The sequence below is a fragment of the Camelus bactrianus genome, chromosome 26 (assembly GCF_048773025.1).
Source record: "Camelus bactrianus isolate YW-2024 breed Bactrian camel chromosome 26, ASM4877302v1, whole genome shotgun sequence".
In the NCBI taxonomy this organism is placed as follows: domain Eukaryota; kingdom Metazoa; phylum Chordata; class Mammalia; order Artiodactyla; family Camelidae; genus Camelus; species Camelus bactrianus.
This window is the reverse complement of record NC_133564.1, coordinates 15,854,882-15,869,320: the sequence shown is the minus strand read 5'-3', so window position 1 is coordinate 15,869,320 and position 14,439 is coordinate 15,854,882. Positions and strand designations below refer to the sequence as shown.

The following is a 14,439-nucleotide window of genomic DNA, read 5'->3' as shown; positions in this document are numbered from 1 at the left end:
TCCAAGAGCCATCTTCTCTCCCAGCAATGAATTATCTTCATGGAAAATTCTCACATAGTTAAAGTTTGTACTTTCCTTCTAACTTTCATATCTGCTCCTGGCGTATGAAGCCTATGTACCCACTAACATTTTTCTTGTGATTTGTATCTTAAATTTCAAATAACATATGCTCAGAATATAACTTCAAAAATGAACTGCTTTCCATTTTAATATTTTTATTAATCTAATTATAACATGTTCCATGTTGTTAAAAGGAAAAAAAGAAAGAGAAAGAAATGGAATAAGAGACTATAACAGGAAAAGAAAGGTAACAGTCTCTATACTGACCCTCTAATTTCAGAGTTAGACTATTCAGAGGGAGCAAAAATAAAAATCATCTGTCTTCTTGCAGCTTACATTTTAGTAAAAACAAGTAATGTACCAAATAATCACAGGACAAAAGTTTAACCACGGCTGTGACAAGAACTAGGAGGGGTTATGTGAGCCTGGCTGGGCCCATCGGTCATGTAGGTCAGGGGAGGTGTCCCCGAGGAAGTGAGCTCTTAAGGGTATAAAACAGGCAGAGGAATTAAGTAAATGAAAGAGGAGGGAAGACCAATCCAAGCAGAGAAAACAGCACGTACAAAGCCACTGAGCTATACCCTACCCCCATCATTTCTGAATAGACTTTATCAAAGTCCATTTGTTAACACAAAACCATTAAGATCTAAAATTCACTGAGCTCATTTTACCTAACATAACTCAAGTGACAGTAAGATACACACATGGTAAAAACACATTGAAAATGTGTTTTTTTTTACCTGATTATTAAAGCTGACACAGAGCTTAGAAAACCGAATGGGATGTGGACAATCAGCCTTCAGATAAATATCAAACTGCACGGGAACATCCACATGAAAACTGGGGGCGTGGAACTTGGCTTTGCATTGCACTAGAAATGAAACAGAAAGGGCTGTCAGACACTCCCCGACCCCCCAGAGCCACACACAGTGTTCTCTGATCCAGGTGTGCTCTTCAGAAAGGAGTCAGCGACACTCCACATTCTTACTGACTTCTGCACTTGAAACATTTCAACAGACATAAATGTGGCTCACTTTTCAAAAAGCAAATTTAAACAAACTCTAGCTCCAAAACCTCTTTAATTTTAAAAACATGGTTGTACCTGAAATGTAACTGACATAGGATTTTAAAGAGAACCATTTTGTTATTTTTAACTTAGTTCAAGGTACCTGCCCAGACATTAAAGCATAAACCTTTTAAATAACTGTCTTTTCAAATGAGTTTCAAATAGCATCTTAACTACAAATGAACAAAGCAAATTTTAAGACCTAAGAACTTAAAATTTTAACCAACTTTATAAGTCAACAGGGAGAAAGTTTAAAAAAAAAATCAGTTCACCTATAAAATGACTGTACTCTGAAAAATTCCTTGACTTACATTTACTACTCCTCATCTATTCATTTTGTAGAAATAAGAACAATTTCTCTGAAATAATACTGTAGAAGCTGGTTACCCACCAAATGGCACGAAGTCCTGGACTCCTATTGTGAAAACATTGCTGCCAGCCAGGGAAATTCGGTCTGCCCACAGCTTCTGGGCAGTTTTCACAGCTAATATATCACAGTCAGGTTCAGGGTCAGGACTTTCATTCTGCACCAACATAGGATTCAACATCTGTTCAGTTAGTTATATATATATGAGACACAGATTTTATACAAAGAATCCCAACCTACCATTAAAACATTTATGAGGTTCTTTTCTATCCGAGATTTCTGGTCATCTTTCAGAGTTGAAGCTAATGTGAAGGAAGAAGGGAAAAACTGAGAACATAAGTCAGGCAAGACTGCTACCCCCACTTCAGGTGTAAAAATACTGAGGAATAAAGATGTCTTCCAGGGTGGCTGAGCACAATTCTGGAAAACTGCCAGCACAGCTTTCTAAAAGTTACCCCCAGCACTGCATATATGTGCACTTGAACTCTATGTGAAAAACTGTTCTTAGCCACTTTCAAAAGGGCAGAAGAAATTCTTTCTTCTCAACTACAGTAAGACCCTCAGCTATGATATAAGTTCCACGAAAGTATAAACCCCTTCACTCAGCAAAGCGGCCTGCACAGAACAAAAGTACTACCAGATATTTGAGACTGAATCAGTCTCCCAATTTTAAGAAGCTTAAAGATGTCAAATGATGTAAAGATGATCCAGAATTTTACTGAAAGAACCTCAGGTTACCTCTTCCAAGGAGTTCTAGGGAATACGTAATGTAATCTTTCAGTTGGGCCATGAGGTAGGAACACTTCAGAGCGGTGGTCAGTATGGACGTGAGGAGGGTCCACCAGCCTTCGCTCCGGTAATCACACATCACATAGTCCAGCAACCTAACAGGAGACAAGCCACAGACACGCTGAGTCCGTGTCACGGGAAAGGGTTTGAAGAGTTCTTGGAGAGACCAAAATAAAGTGCTTGACTCATTTTACACAAACTTCAGAACATGGTACTGATATAGTTTAACAGGTATTTTCACATTAGGTAACTGTGAGGTTTCCTCAGACTTTGAAAATGATTGAACCAGCAGACAGTACTTGAAAAAAAAAAAATCACGGAAATGGAGTTTAACAGGAGTAGAAATAAATACGGAAATAAATCTTTCAATACAAATTTCCATTCTAATTTTGCTGGAAAGGAATCAGAAAACTTGTGAAAATAAGCAGTGAACAGGACTCACTTCAAAGCTTTGGTGTAATCCTTCGCATAGTAATATTCCTCTCCCATCTGAACCACTGTAAAGGAGAAAAGATTTTGTGTATGGAGTTTAAAATGACTCACAGCTACACGAAATTGTGGCACGTTACAGATACATACTCAGGTGACTTTTCATTCTTGGACATTTATATTTCTTAAATTGTGCAACAGCATTGCTCAGAAGAGTTATTATTATTTCCTGTTTGAAAAGATAAAGGGTGAAACATTTCAATAAAAGTAGTCTCATGTCTTCCTTGAATATGGTAAAAAAGCTGATATTGGAAAAAAGCTTACAGAGTGGACAACGCTTCTCTCCTTCAGCTGAACAGCAAGAATCCCCGCCTTCTCTTTCTCAGGATCAGAAAGATCAAAGCCTGCATAACAGAGGACACAACCCATTTCAGACAGCTCACTGAACATAAATCCTTCACGCAGACATCGGATGTGTACACTCCTTGAATCCTTTAATATAATGTACTGAAGATTCTTAAACATTCTAGAATTTCAACGATCCTAAGAGACAGATTTGTCAGCATGGAGACTGCTCTGTGATCTGGGTTCTGAAGGAAACATCACTGAGCTCAGTACGCTACTGCCTGAGTGGAATCAACCACCTCAAGAATAATATCAGTATTACTCTCCAGACAGAATACGTTTCCTGTAGCTTCAAGTAAATAATTTCTTAACACATAAGGTTCAATGGCCAGAGACACTGCTCAAATTAAGTATGTACAAAACACAAAGAAGATGCAGAGAAATTATTTTTAAGGTCATACAAGTAATGATGTTTTAAAATATCAAATATAAAAAATCATTAAAGTTAACTGGAATTCAAATATTTAAACAGACAGCAGTGGCTTACTTATGTTACATCTGTTTAAGACAACAGATGTCCAAGTGTTCTGATCAGACCCACATCTTTATGTTATTCTAAGATGTAGTGATACAAAGAAAACATTCTAAAAAATGAAGAACTGACACTTAAAATCTTTTAAAAACACATATTTTTACTTCAACATAATTTGTTATGCCTAATGCAGCCAATGGAAGAAGTATGATAGCAATCTTTTGCCTTCTGAAGTTGAGAGAAAGAGGAGGAAAAAATTATTTACTTAGTATTCCTTGTCGCCATGATCGCTGTCCATAGAAGTCAAGAACGCCTGTCTGTGTTTCTAAGGGGTCCGGACTGGGATACGTTACAGAAGGCTGCAAATGAAAACACAACCCCGAGTTAGCGTTTACACAACTCCACCCAAGGCAGCTCTCCCTCCATCTTTGTTAGGATGAAAAAGCCTTGATAAATACAAATACCAAACCCACGGTCGAGTATCAAGGTTGTGACTATTTTAACATAAATTAAATTTCCACAAAACCAAACTAAAAATGTTTCATCTAATACTAGGTAGTCTCAGAAAAATTAAACTAAATAAATCAACCTGATTCAGACAAATGATTTCACACTACTTAACCTCTTTACATTTTCTTTTAAACTATAAACCAGTAAAAATATGCTACAAGTTATGCTTGATGGTTATTCCATATGCATAAGTGCTTTACAAGCAAATGAAAATAGTATTACAAGGAGTTTTAAAAAGAAGACACTATTTTCCTTCTTTATCACTTGTGTATTAAATTTTGGTATTGATGGGGGAAGGGTATTTTTGGCACCAGAATTTACAAATTTACACTGCTTTACTTTTCTTTTTTATAACTTTTTCCCTCTGAAACCAAAATGTAATACAAGTAATTGCTGAAAAATGCAGAAAACTTCCAAAAGTAAAAGAATAAAAATTTAAATTACCTATAGACCACTGTTAACAATGCATACTTTATTCTTCCAGGTTTTGTACGCAAACATTTATTATCTACTGAAATAATTGTTAACCTGCTTCTTTCATTTAAGTACATTCTGTACATCTCACCATATCATGAAGTATTCCTCCAAAACATTTTTCATGGTTGCCCGTTGTTCCACATTGTAACAGATTCCCTATAAGTTGTTCATGTTGTTTTAATTTACATTACAATCAATAAATCTGTCAGAACAACTTTATAAATAAATCTTAACACTTGTCTCTCAGGATTTCTTATCTGCCTTAGGCTTCCTGAATGTGAAATTCTGGGTCCAAAGATAGGCATGCTTTTGAGGCTTCTCAAATTTTATTTGACAGAAATATTATTTTACATTCCAGCCAACATTTGTTAATGCACGTTACCTCGTATCCTTTTCAAGACCTACTTTTAACGACCTTTTAAAATACTTTGCTCAAATCACAATATGCCCAACTTTTAAAATACAAAACATGCAATGAAGTTATACACCATATACAAATAAAACGGTAGAAAATAGTCTAGTTATAGTATGGTTTGAGGGAAATTAAAATATAAAACATGCAATGAAATTATACACCATATACAAATAACATGGTAGAAAACAGTCTAGTTACAGTATGGTTTGAGGGGGGAAAAATCCAAACAGTTAAAGTGCTAATATGCAAACTGCTTTTTTGAACAGTTTAAGCAGTACTGTTGTTAATATTCACCTATCTTCAGAGAAGAAATCTAAGGTTTTAAGTGAAAACAAACTGATATAAGTCTGAATGCAAATGTCTCTGTCTATACACACATACACACACACACACACACACACACACACACACACACACCATGTTCTTAATTGAAAGGTATTTTTGGGGAAACCGGTATCTAAATATAATCATCCAAGAGAAAGGCAAAATGAAACGTCAAGTTTAAGAAACGACACGAGTAACATGATGCTTCAGATAGGTTCTTCAGAGTTTTCCAGAGGAAAACCCCAGGAAGAGAAGAAGTCAAAGTCATCCTCTCCTGTGGGTCAAAATAAAGCAGTGAGCACAGAAACTAAACAACGGGTTTACAGCGTGGCATGGAATAAATGGTGGCTTTATTTTACAGCAATTTTCTCTCGTCTAAATCACTAACTTATTGCCAATCATAAACCAGTTCGTCAGAGAAAAACTTCCTAATTCACAGGTGGAAGTTAGAGTACTCAGGCTGAAACTGAAAATAACCCTAATACCTGAAAAGATGAAAGATAAAAACGCATTATGTGCAAAGGCTTGGAAAAAAAATCACCAACACCAATCAGTCTTACCTTCCTTCCAGAGAAGATTAATAAGGTTCCTAAACGCCAGATAACACAGGAGTCGGCGACTCACCTCGTGGTGACAGAGGGCTTTTGCGAGCTGCTTCCGCTCCTGGGCGTAGTACGCTGCCTGCTGGTAATAGAAACCAGGATTCTGTGTTTGAATAGCTGTCAACCCCAATTTAATAGCTTCATCAAATAAATCTCCAAAGGCCTGGAATCTTAAAGAAAAAAAAATCAAGAAATTTAAAAAACGAATGAAAAAGAAAAAGGAAAGAAAAAGCAGCTTACGTCTAACAGTGATTCATCCTAGAACCAAAAACCTCAGCAGACTGCGTCAAAATAACGCTACTGATGAACTGTGAACTGTGGGGATCTCTTTGTCTAGACTAATACACACTCACTGTAGGTTACAGAAAAATTCTCCATTTAATAAGTCAACTCTTCTGTGCCAGTAAGTCTTCATAAATAAACCATCAAACCAGAGGTCAACATGGGTCCCACCACTCAAATACAGCCTTGTTTCTGGAAAAATTTTCATTTTAGCAATTTTTAATCATCAGTCTCAGCATCAGCAGGGATGCTGTCTTATTCACTACTAGACTCTTAGTATCTGGACATATGGTGGAAACTCAATATAATAGGTGTTGAATGAAAGAGATGGTACCATGAATTAGCTGATTTCCGTCAAGGAACTATATGAATCGGTATCTACCATTACTTATGCTAGATTATTAAAAACCTACTTACTGGCAAAAATCTTGCTTCAGTTTAGAACCAAAGTTTATGCTGATTCCATCCCTCCAAGTCCCATTTGTTTAAAAAACATTCTGCAAGTACAATTTAAAACATACTGCTTAGACATCCATGCCGCGTGCTCAAAAGACAGCTCCGCACTTCCGATCTTCTTCTTACACAGGTCGACGTGCTTTCGGAACTGAGCGATCGCGTCCAACGGGGTGTTGTGCTGGAAACACAGCCTACAGATCTGCAAAATGTCACATCGACCCCAAAGTAAAGGAGGAAATCAAAGTCAAAAGGCATATGCATTTCAAAATATGTAAAATTTGAGACTAACTTTGGGATTCCCTTCTCTGAAGTGCAACAGAATTGCAGTGCAATAATAGGACCGGGTTCCTCTGTTAGAAAGGTCATGCTGAAAGCAGAGGCTACGTCCCCTAGGGAAATTTTCATTTATCTATTTGTAATGAATCTATTCTATACCTTTGAAAAATTTTCAAAAGTGTAGAATAGAACAGAGAAATATTAAACCCAACGAAGAACATAAAGATGGGCAAAAATAAAACATCTCCAACAGGGAGCTGAGAAAGGACAGGTTAACTTTCAGTTTTAGAACTGTTGGCACAGCTAGAGCACAGGAGACTCTGTACCAAACAAGGATTACAGAAATTCTTGAAAAGATTTTCTCTGGGATGCTATTTCAAAGTAAGAATCTATATGGGGGGTAAAACGAAAAAAAGAAACAAAGCCTAAGTGTATCTCCCTATGCTTATTACCAGTTTTAATATTTTTGTATGTGTAAAGGAATACATGAAAAGTTAAGTCTCTCATCCATCCAGTTTCCAATCTTTTCCTGTCACAAGACGTGATAAGCATCCTTGGACACGTGCTGTGCACGTCTTAGCATGTAGGTGGGATACACTTTCCAAAATGGAATTGTTGGGTCAAAGGGAACGTCCACTTTCAATCTGTACAGTCATTGCAAAAACAGTCTTGGCAGAAGCTGTAGCAATTTACGGTTACACATGCAATGAATAAAGTATCCGTCTGCCCTCACATCACCAACCCAGCGCCAGCCTCCTTAAAAGATGAGTGTAGAAAGATTAAAAGCAAAACAGACAGCCTCTCTTGCCTTCTGGGGCACCCATTTCTATCATATACAATCTTAAAATGCTCACATAACCTATAGAAGTTTCCTCTAAGATGAGGAGGTACATCTTGTCTGCGGCTGCGCCATTAAACCAAGGAGGGCTTAACACAGTTCTAATTGGTTGCATCTTAAAATTCAATACTATACGCAGCTTTCTTCTCACTCCCTCCTGCTCCCACTTAAAAACAAAAAAATACCCTCCTCAAGGAGTTTCACAAAAGTACAACTGCTCTGAATGAGAACTCTGGGACCCCTCGCCCAAAACCAAGCACACAAGTAGGCTGCTAAGAACCAGGGTGCTCCTTGAGATAAAGGACATAAAAGAGCAGAGTGCAATTAATCAAATACTCACTTCTCAACACAGATGACTAATTTGAATTTTTAATTTTAAAAAAACAATCTAATATTTAAAGCTAAATTTTCCTCATTTGGAAGTATAACTATTACCTTGTAGTTTATAAATCCTGCCATGGTCTTAATTTCCAGAATATTAGTTTCATGGGCTCTCAATTCATGTACAAGGTTATAGGCGGTCCTGTAATTCCTAATATAAACATGGGGAAGGAAGATTAATTTTAAGAAAAGATTCCTAAGAGCAAAATTGTTAGAAATAACAGAGATAATATTTACTCAACATTTCTTAGCACTCAACAGCTCAATAACACACACATATCAATCTCTGATTTCCTGAAAAATGATATATTGATTCATTATACTTGGGAGGAATCAATGACTTCTCAGTAAGGACCAAACCATTGAACCCTGTTGTCATTAACATCTGTCTACAACTGATAGGAGATAAGTGGAAAAATGATAGTGAAGTGGAAAACTGTTCAAAGTTACATCAAAAAATCAGCATTCTGAAAAGAAAATCAGGATTCTGTTAGAAAAAAAAGTATTTTTTTAAAACCATCATTACGACTTTCTTAAAGAGAAACTGTATTAGCAAAGAAGGTGCTATCAAGACAGACGGGTCAAAAGCTTTAAACTCAAGTAGCTCTACAAGTCGAGTGGGCACCCCTGGCCTCGGGGGGACGGGCTGGAGTGGGGGACGCCCTCAGGGCAGGTAGTGCTGAGGGAGACAGCCTGTGGGAAGGAAGCGCCTGGAGATGGAAGGTAACCAGAAAAATCTCAGGCTTCTCCACAGAAAACTGTTTGCTCCTAACTTCTCCAGGTAACATTTTTCTTTCCAGAACAGGTTTCGAACAGAATTGGAATTGAGGGTGTTTAACTAATACTAAGGACAAAAAATGAACTACGTGAAAGCCAGCTATACCTGTAGGAGTTCACCGAGATTTAAAGAACACAGCTTGGTGCTTAGCACCTCATTAGTAACAAGAAAGAGGAAGTTTCTGCAATATTTCTTTGAATGACAGATTTATTTATTTCTGTCCACTCCCTGCCCCCGTATACTTAGCCTTTCCTCAATTTTGGGATATATAGCTGGTTTTGATCCCTTTGCTACACTGCCACTGTCAATCTTAAAAAAACTGAGTTAAAGCTAGGGAGAGATGTTTTATTGAATTGTCCTTCATAAAATACAAAAGCAAAGGAATAGAATGTTTAACCACTGCCAACACACCTGCAACTACCCTTCAAAGCACTAAGCAGAGCCTTTGAATGAAAAGTGATGTGAGTGGCAGGCATTATAAACTAAAAAAAATAAAATAAAAATAAAATCATAGTTGAATTGAATAAATGTACTATACACCTTAAGAAATTAGCCTGATTCAGATAATGTTTAATATACATTAAACCTTGTAAACTGGTCTTAATACAAGGATTTTACTGAATACACAAATAAGAAGTGGGCAGCAGAATGAGAAAAATTTTAGTATTACGTGTCTTTAGATCACGAAATTTAATTAAATTAGACCAGAAAGCTTTCTGACACTATAAAATTTACTTCTGATAATAATGGATATAATTTTTAAAAAATACTATATTGTATCTCTAGACAAATTAAAGTGAATATTATAATAATATTATAATTTTATAAACCTGAATCTAACCAACATAAACATTTTAAAATTAAAGTCTGGCTGAGATTCAGAAATTGCCATTAACATGTTATTGAAAAATTTAGTTTGACAGCTGTTAGAAACTTACTTCAGAGCATTCTGCGTATCCTGTTTCAACTCACTGAAGAAAGCTATTTTGAACTGATGTCGAACAAATAAAAGCTGAAGAAAAGAATGAGAAAAAAATACCATTACTACAAGCATTCTCTTAAAGGATAAAAATTATAATACTGTTTATTAAGAGGAGACCTAAAAGTATGAAGGAAAATATTCAAAGTTAAAGTTCAAGAATTATTCCAATAAACAAATACAGTTAAGAAGGCCATAAAAATCTATCTTTAAGAGCTCTAAGGGCAAAGAGCATAAAAGACATTTGTTTTTAAAAGTCTTTTTAAAGAACTTCAAAAGTACAGAAACCATTTTAAAAAGAATCAAAGTATTAAAGACATTTGATAATCCCCTCAAAAATAATCCGTGATGAATAACCTGCTCTAGAACACTGCTATTATTTCCTTCTTTAGGAAAAGACATGTACCTGGTGCGTGGTTTTATTCAAAAATTCTTTGTGAGATTTCACCCGTCTGATCTCAGTGTAGTAATACGTCTGTGCATGTTCATAAAAGGCATTTTCTAATCTGTTAAAAAAAAAAAACCCAACATTCAAACACTGAAGTTATTTTAAACCGAACTGTTTTCAAGAATCGTATTTGTAAGAACTGAAAGTAAAATCCTGACACAGATGATGTCTGGTTTACTTCATGATTAAGATAAGAAGGGAGGCATAATATAAACTGAATTTTTAGGTTAAAAAAAATCTACAAATAAGACAACCTCCCCACTTAAAATTATCTAGTCCAAGAAATAACTGATAAAAATAACTTTCCTATAATCTGTAAGATTACTCCCACCCCTACTATTTTATAATTTTATTAAGAAGTGTGAAGGAAAACAGATATTCAATACTTAATTAGATTTGACAATTTTTTGTGACTAATATTTAGAGTTTAAAGAATAAGAAAACTAAAGGGAAAAGGACCAAAACTAAGAACTGGCAAATGAGGCGAAAATAACATTTGTATAAATTAAATCCTGCTTCACTCCATAATTATGAGATGACAAACGAACCAAGAAATTTGAACGAGCAATAGGTAAATAACTCAAAGTTCTGTTTGTGAAAAGAAGTTCATATCAGAAGTACCTTCCTAGGGCACGAAAGAAAGCTGAATTCATGGTCAGTGGAGTAAGAGAGAGCCCAGCAAAGCAGAGCCAGAAGACAGGAGCTAGCAGGAAGCATACTGACAAGGAACGGCAGTGTGACCGGGGAAGTCCCCAGGTGCAAAGGACAAGCAGGAAATGTCAAAAGCCTAGAGAGGCAGTCCAGGGCCAGCCAGGAGGCCGGGATGAGTCACCGCGGAAGACGGGCACCTGCGGGGCTATCAGTCACCCAGATGTCGTCCCGGCCCCCCGGGGCTCTCTGTGGGTCATGTGCTCGAACTGAAAAAACAAAGCTCATTATCCTTTTCCTCTGTGTTCTGGGCCATCATCTCTATTCTTAGTGGCTACTGGTGTGACTTTATCTGGGGTCACAGCTACCGATCATTGCTTTTCCACGAACTGCATGTAAGTGGTCCTGCAGGTCATCTTCCCACTGGACCCTGCTGCTATCCTACGCCCCCTCCTCCTGAACAGATACTTCTCTTTCTCAGCAGCCAGGCCACTTTCACACCAAAGAGAAAGCCATGTGCCTTCCGGGAGCAGATCATTGGCAGAAGCCTGCTTCTGAGACGCAGGAACAAAGGCAAGAGAGGCAATAACTAAAGACAGACTACACTGTTCTTGAGTTTAAGGATGTTTACGCAGAATAAAAAGGGAAACCATTTTATAATTAAAATCAATGAAAATATTCATATCAAAATACATCCTAGTCAGAAATTGAATACCATAAAACCTCTCCCCTACCACACTGAATGCTAGAAAATAATGGGTAACAGTCACATAATTTGTGAGACAATGCTGTGTCCCCAGGTAACATGCCCGCTATATACCAAGGCTTTATAATGCTATTTAAGATATGGTGGAGCTCAGACTCTTTTTACAAATTACTTAAGAATATACATCAGCATATCAAAAATGAAGCAAAACAACAAGCCAGAAATGAAGACACTGTCATATAAAAGGACACACGGTATTTACTGAAAAGTACAATGGAAAAACATGCAAATATTTTAAATGAAGGTGAGCTAGATCTACACGTGGTGTCAATGAGGTAACACCACGTGGTAGATCAGTATGTATTATATGATTACATTTACATATGTGTGTATTATAAAGATTATATATTATTTGTTCTTACATAAAAAAACATATTTTGAAAGGAAACTTAAGGAACTGTTACCTCAAGGAATTGGAGAAGGTTAAAGAAATGATGAAGACGACTTTATATTCACCTTATATCCTTTGTATCCTTTGAACTTTCCCCCACTGAACATGAATTTCTTTTTAAATAAATGGGTCTAAGCTCCCAATATCTCAATGCCTAATGAACAATCTAAAGAAAAAAAACGTTAAGGACCTTTATTTACCTTATAATATAACCCACCAGGTGGTCCGTGTGGGGCAGCACGAATAAAGACTTTCCTGAGAGTTCACACGCGTTACACAAAGCTGCAGCCCTTTCTGAAGCAATCACATCTTCCCCTGTTGACAAGTTCCACAAAGATAAAGAGAGAAATAAAATAATTAATGTATTTTTCTAAATGAATATTTTCCCAAATCAGAACAATGCAATTAAGAAAAGACCAAAACCACTTTTCACCATGTCTGTGGACCCCTGGGGCCCTTGAGAGCCCTGTGGGTGCTCAGAAGTTACTCCGTGCATATCTGTCGGGAGAACACCATGGAATTTTCTACAGCCAAGTCAGACAGCCCAAGTAATGCCAACAGACTCTCCACATAATCGTTTCAAAAACTGTAACTAAAAATGGAAGCAACAATTCATGAAAGTGGTTTCCAAAACTATTTAAGATGCTGTAAGTTTCCACATAGAAACAAAAAAATAATTTGGCCTCTCAAAGTCTGAGGTAGTAGAAGAAATAAGCATTTGAAACGAAGACATTTTCTTACAGGAAACGAAAATCCTAGTGTGACTCTTTGCCCTACTGCAAGTTAAGAAAAAATATTACATAAGGAATACAATTTCAAATAAATCTCAGATAAGTAAAAAATCTTTTTAAAAAATCAAGTGAATAACCATTTTGTCAAGTGACATGCGCCCGCGTGGGGAGGTAAGTGGGACTAGGGGAACAGGACTCAAGAAGCTCTGCACTCTTTATGATGTTTTTAGTTTTTTACAATAAGCATTTAATTATGTGTTACTGGTACTTTTTAATGTTAACACTCTATCTTTCCCATAACTGAATGCATAAAGCATTTTAACTTTAAAAACCATGCCTCTCGGTACTAAGAACGGGAGTTATAAACCAATCAATTAGTTATTAATTAACTACCTGGGGGCAAAGGGGTTTTTTTCTGTATCAGTACCACTGCAACTTTTGTGTTTCTCCCTTGTAAACTCTGCCTGCAGGGGAAAAATAACAATAAAATTAATTAAATTGTTTTAAATTTTTAAAATGTATTCAAGATTTTACATAAAATACAAGCTTGATAATTCAAAGAAAGACAAATTTCAACTAAAAAATCCCCAAACTTAGGGGAACTTTTTTGCCACATACAAAGAAGCATAGGTGCCACAATGATTTAACTTTCTGAAGTGTAATCTCACATCAAGCTTCAACTCCTTATAAAAACTGGCTTTAAAAGCAAAAGTTTAACATACACTTTAATGTAAAAGCTAAACTACAACTTAATTTCTTTATAATGACACATTACAGACTAGTCAGCCAAAAGAATTATTTTGAAACAAATGGTGATAAAGCAGAAAGTGTTTTATGAGACTAAATAGCAAACTGCTATATCTTCCAAAAAAAAATCCTATAAATGCAAGAAAAAGCATTTGGAAATTCAGGCCAACCTGTCTTCTAAATTTCCTCACATTGCTCAGCATTATTAAGTTAACATCCATGCTACCTGTTAGGAAGGGAGCAGGTTTCACCAGAGGTCTGTGATCCCCCAACGACCGCTGTGGCCTGACCAGCACTCAGCTGCCCTCACTGACGGTCAGGGGTCAGTAAACTCCAGACGTGAGGGACCCGACGCGGTCCACCTGACAAACGGGGCCATACCTGACGATCTCCACTCTGGTCGCGCACTCGGACTGTTTTTCTTTCCACTGGGGCTCGTCCCAGTCCAGCTCGTAGAACACAACCACCAGGGCTGGCACCAGATTCAGATGTTTATTCATCCAGCCCGTCTTCAAGATCCCTTTGGGGATGTACCACTCGTACGAAGTTCTCTGCAAACGTTGGCAGAAGATGAAGAGATACTTGATCACAAGAGCGCAGGCGCTTTCTGTGCGTTTAGCTCATTCAGCATACACACGCCGGCTTTTTGAGATGAGGATACCGAGGCTCACAGAGATCAGGCAAGAGTTAGCAAGTATTGGAGGCAGAATCTCAACCTTAGAGCCAGTACCATTTTCATTTACAGAATGACCAAAGCCAAAGCGTATCTAACGATGTCAAGGCTTTCAAATACCTGGAAGTA

General features: G+C 36.9%; 1 protein-coding gene across 3 annotated transcripts in view; it reads right to left on the bottom strand.

Moving 5' to 3' along the window:
* TRAPPC11 (trafficking protein particle complex subunit 11) overlaps positions 1-14,439 on the bottom strand; it is a 37,816-nt gene that overhangs the window by 19,022 nt on the left and 4,355 nt on the right. For all 3 annotated transcript variants that reach the window (XM_074353386.1, XM_074353387.1, XM_074353385.1), the window contains exons 3-18: positions 14,019-14,188; positions 13,284-13,354; positions 12,360-12,474; positions 10,313-10,412; positions 9,866-9,939; positions 8,204-8,300; positions 6,720-6,853; positions 5,939-6,086; positions 3,854-3,947; positions 3,036-3,115; positions 2,862-2,940; positions 2,725-2,779; positions 2,232-2,377; positions 1,734-1,795; positions 1,518-1,650; positions 801-931 (exon numbers count right to left, since the gene is read on the bottom strand). In XM_074353386.1, the coding sequence (XP_074209487.1) occupies positions 801-931; positions 1,518-1,650; positions 1,734-1,795; positions 2,232-2,377; positions 2,725-2,779; positions 2,862-2,940; positions 3,036-3,115; positions 3,854-3,947; positions 5,939-6,086; positions 6,720-6,853; positions 8,204-8,300; positions 9,866-9,939; positions 10,313-10,412; positions 12,360-12,474; positions 13,284-13,354; positions 14,019-14,188 (1,689 nt within the window). The remainder of the gene's footprint in view (positions 1-800; positions 932-1,517; positions 1,651-1,733; positions 1,796-2,231; positions 2,378-2,724; positions 2,780-2,861; positions 2,941-3,035; positions 3,116-3,853; positions 3,948-5,938; positions 6,087-6,719; positions 6,854-8,203; positions 8,301-9,865; positions 9,940-10,312; positions 10,413-12,359; positions 12,475-13,283; positions 13,355-14,018; positions 14,189-14,439) is intronic.